Raw genomic sequence first — 9,923 nt, 5'->3', positions numbered from 1 at the left:
ATAATTTTTAATTAAACTTTTACTAATGTATAATTTTATCATAACATAAAATTATATTCATGTGTTATTTATTATAATTAGTGTGAATGAATTGTTTGATAAAAAAAAATAATTGAAAAGTATTTGATGATCAACCGTCATTTATAAATATTTATAAATTGTTAGTTTTATACAATTTCACATAAATATTTTATAACTTAATTTTTGGTCATATCAAATCATGAGCTTATGGTATAATACTGTAGAGTAGCTTGAAACACTTAATAACAGCCAACCTAATCAAAATGAATAAAATTGTATAATAGTGTCTTAATGCTTTTGTATTTCATAGTTCTTAAGAAACAATAGTATTAATAATTATTAATAATATAAAAATTAAAATTGGTTTTTCAAGGTCGATCAAATTGAAAAAAAATATGTATTTGAGATTTCAAATAATTTTGTCTTTTGTGAGTGAAAATAAACCCATAAATTACCATTATTATACCATATAATAAAACACCTGTTTTGTTTTATAAAAAGGCAATTTTAAGATAAATACAATATATAATTTTATATTTATGATAATATATCAAAATTTCAATTGTTGTTATCGTGAATAAAAACTTATAATTGAAAAGTATTTATTAATATTTCAAAGTATCATATATATTAACTTACACATTATTTTTTATAAAGCTATAAGTTTTTAAGATTAGTGAATAATTTATTTTCTACCTATAATACACATAAATATCAGACAAACTGCATAATAACAAAACATTTTAAGCTTACTTGAGACCTACTAGATATATACCATTTAATGACGTTAATTATGATATCCACACGTTATCAATTTTTGACATAAAATTATGAACTAAAAAATTTGTATTCTACAGTAAAAATCAAACTATATTGATATGCTAATCATAACATTTGACCAAAAATTGAATAATAGAGGCAGTTGTTTGTTTTTTGGGGTATTTTCAGAGGCTCGTGGCTTGGACGACGGGACAATCGCACCCCGTACTAAAATTAATTAAGAGAATAAAATTAATTGTATAATTTTAATTCTTAATTTTTAATACAAGTGCAAATTATATAATAGATATAATATATAATAGTAAAACAGTTATAATTCATTTGTCGTGTGCGAACATTAAAGTTGTTTCCCTCAGTGTACAAACACAGCAGTGTTTGGACGACCGGCAGCGTCGTCTGTACAGTAAAATATTAGTATATTACTATATTGGGTAATTTATTTTTAGAATAAAAATTTGGTAGATATACCAACTTTATCATAAAGTACACTAAATAATTGTGATCAATAAAAATTTTCACGAACATACTTCTTTATTATCTTAAAATAATAATAATTTGGTTTTTACATCATATATTTTTTTTAGTACAATTATTTAGATCTTATAATATTGACCACAGTACAACAAATTTACGTTTATACTCAACTTCACACATGTTTTATAATAACTGTATACTTGGATGAACAGTAATAATATTCTTTGGTAGTTACAGTATAACTGGTCGAATTTCTAACACAAATAATTTAATTATCTAATTACATAAAACGTTTGAAGTCATGAATAATCTACATTACAATATTAAATACTTGTTGTATGACAATAATATGATTATTATTATGGTACAATTTAAATTTATATAAAAAAAGATAAAAAAAAAAAATAACACGTACATTTTTTCTAATGAAATAAACGATTTGCATATATTTCAATGCATAAATTCATAAATAGAAGTTGCTTAATATATTTTTAAATTGTTAAGTACAAAACCACTTAATGTGCATGGATCAGTGCATTGAAGCATCACTTACTGACTAGGGTGTGTTCGATTTAAAGTTCAAATAAAAGTATTCAAGTATGATTTACAAATTTTACAATTATGCATAAAAAAATAATAATAAAGAAATAAATTACAATTATAAAACTTACATTGACATTGCACTTATTTTGTCTTGAGGACAATAAAAATTTGATAAATCTTAGATTAATTTTTTTAACAAAGTATTATTGCCTCGATTTGATAAAATTATTAAATTAAAATAGACTAGAATTGTATTGTTTAAAGAAACTTTTTTAAAATTATTAAAATATTTTTTAAGAGAGAACTTCGTCAAAAATTTGATCAGATTTGTTTTAGAATTATATTTTATAAATAAAGAAAACTCATGAAAGTTTTTAATATAATTTGTATTAAACGGTCAACTTCATTGAGTTAGTATAAATTCAATAGAATTTTTTTATAAAATTTCTATCAAGTTTTAAATAGAATTGGTAGAAATGTTACAATTAATTGTCATTAAGATAAACTTTGTATAGTAATAATTATTATTCAACTGATTCTGTACAAATAACAACGCACTATAATAATATCTTTGGTTTACTACGATGAAAAAATAGGACAAGTAGACTAACAAGGAAAAAATTACATGACGATCATTTTTAGAATACAATATATATAATATTAACTCGTTCATAAAGTAATAATCACGAAAATATCAGTAGTTAAATTATAAGTCACAATGTATGTATCATTAAAAGTCATAGTAATACATTTTATACAATGATAATATTAATGGTATTCAAAGATAATAACCAATAATTTTGATGATTTACATATTACATGTTTTTAGTATCCATAAAATTATACAATATTATATTACAACAATAATTACAATATTAAAAATAACTATTTCAGCTTTTGACGGTGTCTCATTTCGATGTACTAAAGCATATTAGCAAAATTTGTGTTATCAAAAACGTATTTTTAACTGATACCGATATAAGGTGAAGTGACTGCCACGCCAGAATTGTTCGCTTGACAAGGTGACGACGCACTGCCCAGTGGCGAAGAAGCACTTGCGCAAGCTGCCGAGTTTGCTCGAGTAGCCGCTACAGGAGATCTGGCTGCCATACTCGCACTACTGCCAGTTTCATTGCCACATATTTCATGCACACCATTGTTATTATTGTTGGTGGTGTTGTTGTTGTAGTAATAACGGTGATCTAAACAACAAACACGGTGTGTCAATTAATACCTAGAAATTGATAACAAAAAAAAAAAAATAGACAATATTTTTAAAAATCGCATTTATAACGCGTTGTAAGATTATTTTCAATGTTGAATCTTTTAACGAATGGTACAGTGAAATGTTAAACATTAACCGTAATTTGAATGAATTTTTGGCAATAACATTTGCAGAATGTCGCAAAAATTTCATTACGCCTTACGTAAACTTGATTTTCTTTGGTAATTATACGTGAAACATACGGACATAATTAAAATTAATAATAAATAATTGTAAAAATCATTCTACACGAGCTTATGTTTCAACTTTCCACCGTCACGGATATTCGATTTCAACTTTGTCGTCGTTTACACCACGTTTGGAAAAGAAATAAAATACCTACTGAGAAGACCGCTGGTACCAGTGGTGCTGTAACTGTAACCGGCATACGGCGACGGTGAGTATTGCGTATACGGCGAACTAGTGTAAGACGCGTATTCAGTGCCAGCGCCTAAAATAGACAAAAAATAAATCAGTACAATTGATATTGAATTATTTACATGGAAAAAAATATTATCATAACAACGTGGAGAAATACAAGGAGCAAAAGGACAATGCTTAAAAAGCGTGGTTTTTTATTCATACAGATGACAACAACTCTGTTAATTAGTTATGGTCGGTTAGAATATTTGTTATGCTAAAAGAGAACTTGTAAGATTTTAACATTTTATGCCGAGAGGAGTCTTACCTGTNGTGACAACAACTCTGTTATGGTCGGTTAGAATATTTGTTATGCTAAAAGAGAACTTGTAAGATTTTAACATTTTATGCCGAGAGGAGTCTTACCTGTGCTATAATGTGTGGCAAAACCGGGCAACATGGTTGGTGCCGCGGCAGCGTATACTGCGCCGTTCTGGCCATTGTTGGCCGGTTGCAAAACGGTTAAGCTGGACGGATCAGGAGACCCGGCGGGCGTAACGTCTGCAGACAGTGACGATAAGGTAACGCCGCCACCACCGCCGGACTGAGGCCCACCAGCTCCCCCGTCGTTACTAAACCCACCTGGTGTTCCGTTGTCTACACGCCAAACAAAATAAATACAAAAAGCATCAGAATCATGCAAATTACTTAATCAAAATGAAATCATTAAAATAAAAACGTACACTAGTTTGCTTTAATAATTAATAAGAGATCACTTTTTTCTTTTTTGTCAAATAAATTATTCTATAATAAAGTTGAAAAATGTCTATAGCTGTTTGCTTAAACAAATGCGTATGAAAAGTTATTACTTTGTTTTGTACATTATTTGACATTATTTTAAAGCAAACCAGAAAAATACAATACATAATAAGGATAATANAATTTTTTTTGTTTGTAAAATAAATTATTCTATAATAAAGTTGAAAAATGTCTATAGCTGTTTGCTTAAACAAATGCGTATGAAAAGTTATTATTTTGTTTTGTACATTATTTTAAAGCAAACCAGAAAAATACAATACATAATAAGGATAATATAACATAAAAACATTACTATAGCGTTTAATTAAAATAAAATTGTTTTTAACTAATTCATCGTGAAATAAATTATTCATGTGATGATATGGGTCATAAAAACTAAAATTTACAGAAGAAAAACCCACATAGTCTTATTACGATCGTTTTTTCGTTTCAAACTCAACTTTTATTCTATACAGATATGAGACTTAGTTTTTTCATCAATTATTAGGAAATGTATTTATATATGTTTCCCACGAAAATACAAAAAACGTATTTTGTTGAACTTAGTACCTTTCTAATACCATCACTTCAGTTAATTTCCTTGTATTTAAGCATAATTGCACATTGAATAAAAAATAATAATTAGCATAATAAAAAAGTCCACACAACTATTATCTAATATTTTTAATATGAGATCTGTCTAATTATTATCATAATTAATTTTTAAAAAATAATAAATATAAAACAGTAAGCAAAAGTCTAAAACTTACCTGTGTGATATTGCACGGGCGACAAATGAGAATGATCCACTAAAACTGTACCTGGACTCATCTTTTGAATTTCCTGCATGGTCAAAGGAGCTAAAGGAGTGACTCCGCCTACTAAATAAAAATAATGCCATCTAACTAAACTATTTAAACTAAAAACAACACTTTTTAGTGCCCAATGACAAAACATTAACAAAAAAAAAAAAAAGATACATAAACATGCGCGTTATTACACGGCATCTCTTGACTCTACTATGTTTATGAAAAAGCGGTAAAATGCTTAAGTAATTTTTACTATAACATTATGCTTACCGAGCGAAGTGGGTACAGGCGGTGTGTATACCGGTGTTGTGTTTTGTGTCTGTTGAGGTTGTGTCATAGTCTCGTAAAGGTCAGCCGTCAGAGGAGCGGCAGAAAATGCTGTTTGGTTAGCATCGTAGAACGGCGAAGTTCCACCGCCTGACGTAACACCGGCACTCAGTTCAGAAAATAGTTTGTGTTCATCTTTTAAACACCATTTACCCGGCCAAAGCTGTATGATAACAATCTTACTGTTAGTACGAGTATGAAATAGGATCAACCTTAAAATATTAAGACTACTCACAGATACATTTGAATACAGAGAAGCGTCACCGCCGTTGTAATGCAACTGAGATCGTTCTCTCTTGATTTGCTGATGGTTTTCCGAATTTAAATCTCGGTTTTCGTCTAAAAGTAATTTATAGTTCATTTTTTTTATAAATTATACCTATTATTTATCAATATAGACAGCTAAATAGTTCCTTCTATTATCTCTCTTCCTTCCTGCACTTAAATTTTTACATATTCGCATTTGTTAAAATAAATTAATACAAAGACACTCAATCGAACATTTATGTGTGACCCTTTTATAAGCTACAAAAAAAAAAATAAATAATAAAACACTACAGAACACTACAAGGCTANAAATAAATAATAAAACACTACAGAACACTACAAGGCAACAAAACATTTCCCCGGGGTCAAAGAGCAGATTGTGTTTCGCTGCTTATTACCCCGTTCCCGTTGGGAATATGCGTATACAAAGCTTTAAATGTCAAACTAATATATTGAATTACGCTGGGTACGCGCCCCCCCCCCTCGGTCGTTTGGAGCTTCTGAAAATACGAGACACTTAATGTTGTCGATTTAACATAAATCTGATTGGTCAATTTGAATACACTTTATAATAATAAACAACCTTTATGGACTTTAGGGAAATTCATCGATTTCTGTGCAATAAAACAATAATAAATATCGAGATTTACTTTCATAAGAATTTTGCCACAAGACATACACAAACAACATGTGCTATAAGAAAGTTCTATTCCATCAAGTATTTTATTGTGCAAAAAGTAAATTAAATGTTAAGTGTTATAATCAATACCATGGTGACTTTTATATCTCCAAGTCTCAAACCGTCATTTTCAAAATGATAAATGAAAAAAAACTCAATTGGACTCTTTCAACCATTATGTTGTGCAGAACATTAGCAGGCATTCATTGTTACTTAATAATGGGTATTGAAAAACGTAGATAACGTGTGTTAGTTAAAGGTGCACACAGTTCACAATAACACAAAACTATTTTAACTGTACAAGGGCTTAAATCTCGTGTTATGTGTGCTGGACGATACCTTGTATATTATTAAACGGTGGTTAAACTTACAGCAACCTTCTCGGAATGAATCGAATCGCAAAGGGTATTTTAAGATGTATAATATTATTTGTTTCCAAACACCCATATATACGGTATATAAAACTTAGCGCTTGTATTGATAATCCGTGGTAGTCGGTCAAAAGCTTTGAAAAAGTTAAAAATGTAATGCGAAAATCATCACAAATACCATCGAATAATTTTATTTGTCTGTATAATGTGTACTTTATTTTAATAATATTATAATTGGTATGGTAAGATAAGACAACCATCATAATCGATGTATTGTAGGGTAACATTGCATATAGCGTAACAAACCCAAGAGACGACGAAAGGACTTCACGCAAAACAAAAGAAGTTTTAAGTTCGTCAAAAGTTTCGCTTTCAGTGTATATAGTACAAAAGAACCTTTCTGCAGTATCGACGGCACGGATATCAGAGCCCGTTACAAAGTGAGCCTAATGCTTTCAAAAGAAAGAAATGATCTGAAGAAAAGCGGGTTATTCAAAAAGAAAGCAAGGGAGAAAATGGAAACTCTTTACACGGATATGCAGACAGGGTGAAAAGCTTTTGCCTTCGTATTCTCAACTTCCACAGTTTCCTTAAATCCTGTTAGTCTTACTACAGGCATTCTTACTTCAAAGCATACATTTCAAACCGTTGACATTCGAAACACGTTTTATATCTTCGAAAAAATGTTCAACAAATCCAGAAGCGAGTTGAAATAAATTATTGCAAACGTCTGGTAGTGAAATGTATTTTATGAAGATTTTTTTTTTCAAATTTCAACCATCGCCCTTAGACCGCTTTGAGCATACATAGGTTTTTGGTTCATGTATATTAATGCGACCGACACTAGACATTACTAGAGTTTTCACGGTTTTTATTTGATATTTATATCTGTATAATGTATAATTTCAAGGATAATTCAGGTCGTCAACATAAAACACAATACATAGTGCGGGTGCACCTATACATCGTATATTTTATGATACAATGGAAGTATACTGGTTATTATTTTTTTGTAAATGCAGTCCGGTCCAATTTAACGTTAGTGTATTTTTAATTTTGTCTAAAATTAAAACGTAGTAGATCTATAATAATATATACTTTTTATATGTATATTTCTTTAAGTGTTTTCAAGAATATTGTCAATATTTGTTTTATTAAGCCACCAATAATTCCAAACTATATCTAAATGAAAGCGATTGTGGTCGGCTGGTTATTTATTTCAGTCACACTTTTTATTTTTTACGACATGCTCCTCGGTGTTAAATAGGAATGCCAATGAGTATTGAAATAAATAATTATAGCTCAAGTCATTCGTGAAATACAATACGATTATGCAAATTTATCTACTTAAAAATAATTAGTAATTTTTTTTTAACAACAAAGTAATGTTTTTAAACTTTTTAATAATATTGTTTTAATAATTGATATTATTTAATTGATGTGCGATAAAATAAATTAACATTTAAGATTGCCAGCTGGTTTAATTTTTTTTTTGAATGAATAGATTTCTTTTTAAGTTTTTAAAATAATTTGTAAGTTCTTGCACAAAAATCATATGTAATATATTGAAAACATGTGCTTTAGTTGTAGAAACACTTTTTATATCAAATTAATGTTAAATATAAATATATTTAATATAGACACAAATTTTTGAATGTTAAAATATTATTGTATTCTAGAATAAGATTCTAATGTACATCAATTAAAAGTAACGATGTAAGGAAGTAATATTATAATAAGCTTTTAAGAATTTGAAAGGCGATAAACGTACTACTGAAATTGCTTTGCGTTTCATTTACTCATTTGTGTTTGAATAGAAAGAGGAATTTTGTACTTTGCGATAATACAGAAGAGTTTTCCCTACGTGTAGCTCAGTACTTGGCTGGAAAGTAGTTTTCCACGAATGGACGTAGGGTTGTTATGTAACAGTCGACCGGGTGGCGTCGACGGTAAAAACTTATCGGAAAACGTAAGAAAGGTCGTGAAGGAGGGGAAATCGTGGAAACAGAAAAAGTAGACTAAAATGAAGAGAAAACGATGGCAGGGGGAGTTTCTTGGGTTAAAAGCTTTCGCGAAGGATGTCGCTTCATCGTAGGGACGGCGCGGGCCGGACAACTATGGCGGTGTAATGGAGCGTTGCTAGGTAACAATATAGTTTGTAGAACTATTCAGTATCCCTTTCCTTACTACACACCGTTCCCCTCACTCTCAGCTAGTGTTTCTTTCCGGAAAGCAAACTCCTTGTGAGAGAACACACTTGCACTCACAAGACATCGTTATCCTTTGTGCATAATAACCATATGTGATCTGGTCTCCTCAACAATCATTCCCGACGGATAGTAGTAAGTTCACGGACTCGCATAAAAAAATATCCGATTTAAAATCACTAGAAAATTAAATAAGAGTGTCTTACCGCCTCCGTGATGATGATGTTGCTGATGATGGTGGTGATGGTGATGGTCAAGGTCACCGCGTTTTCGTTTCCCCGTAGTCACATTGCCGTTAGGGTCATGTTGTGGTATACCCAGAATACCATTGATGCTGTACCGATCGTGCTGTTGCTGAAGTCCGCCCGATTGTTGAGGAGCGGGTGCGTGTGCGATGACCGACACGGGACCTTGCTGCTGCTGATGAAGCTGTTGATTTGATGGTGGACCCGTACTGCCGTTGCTATTGCTGTTTTGCTGATGATGCTGATTCTGTTGCTGTTGTTGGTTGTGAACGTGTTTCGCTTTTTCGGCGGCTTTGTTTCGAACAATCCTGTCGGAGAAAAAAAAATTTCATTTTACGATCGTAAAAAATACCCGAATCAAAAAACTCGGTAACTGAAACACGACTTAAATTGTCGTGCATCGTACCCCTTTTTCTAATTAATGCGGTACCGAGCATATTTAACGGTTCGGAAAACATAATTATTAGCGCACCGTGTTGTTATCATTTGAACCGACGACGACCAAAACTTTTGTTCAGTCGTGGCCGAGTGGTAAAAAGTATTTACGCGAGGGACTATATTGTACACGGCTACTCCCAAGGGGTGACGCCGAGAACTTTAAAACTTTGGGCAAAAGTTATTGCAGTACAATGTATGTATGCGCTGGTAGTGACTATACGGCATCACATAACCGTATTAAAAGCTTTGCGGTCCGTTTGTCCGAGAGAAACAATACCTTTTCGCGGGCTAATTCCTTTACACCGCTATTGCGGTATAACTTTTGAAAGCGCAGAATTGC

General features: G+C 30.9%; 1 protein-coding gene across 9 annotated transcripts in view; it reads right to left on the bottom strand.

Annotated features, from left to right (window-relative positions):
* Positions 1–1,280: 1,280 nt before the first annotated feature.
* LOC126896713 (paired box protein Pax-5) overlaps positions 1,281–9,923 on the bottom strand; it is a 54,748-nt gene continuing 46,105 nt past the window's right edge. For 3 of the 9 annotated variants that reach the window (XM_050669717.1, XM_050669729.1, XM_050669747.1), the window contains exons 6-12: positions 9,107–9,453; positions 5,612–5,715; positions 5,320–5,539; positions 5,011–5,121; positions 3,869–4,099; positions 3,426–3,533; positions 1,282–3,020 (exon numbers count right to left, since the gene is read on the bottom strand). In XM_050669717.1, coding sequence (XP_050525674.1) covers positions 2,782–3,020; positions 3,426–3,533; positions 3,869–4,099; positions 5,011–5,121; positions 5,320–5,539; positions 5,612–5,715; positions 9,107–9,453 — 1,360 coding nt within the window. In that variant the 3' untranslated portion in view covers positions 1,282–2,781. Of the gene's footprint in view, positions 3,053–3,421; positions 3,534–3,868; positions 4,100–5,010; positions 5,122–5,319; positions 5,540–5,611; positions 5,716–9,106; positions 9,454–9,923 lie in introns of all 9 variants that reach the window. The other 6 variants (XM_050669738.1, XM_050669756.1, XM_050669764.1 and 3 more) reach the window with 6 other exon arrangements.

The sequence above is a fragment of the Daktulosphaira vitifoliae genome, unplaced genomic scaffold (assembly GCF_025091365.1).
Source record: "Daktulosphaira vitifoliae isolate Bord-2020 unplaced genomic scaffold, ASM2509136v1 Scaffold_1, whole genome shotgun sequence".
Classification (NCBI taxonomy): Eukaryota; Metazoa; Arthropoda; class Insecta; order Hemiptera; family Phylloxeridae; genus Daktulosphaira; species Daktulosphaira vitifoliae.
This window is presented reverse-complemented; position numbering and strand designations above follow the sequence as displayed.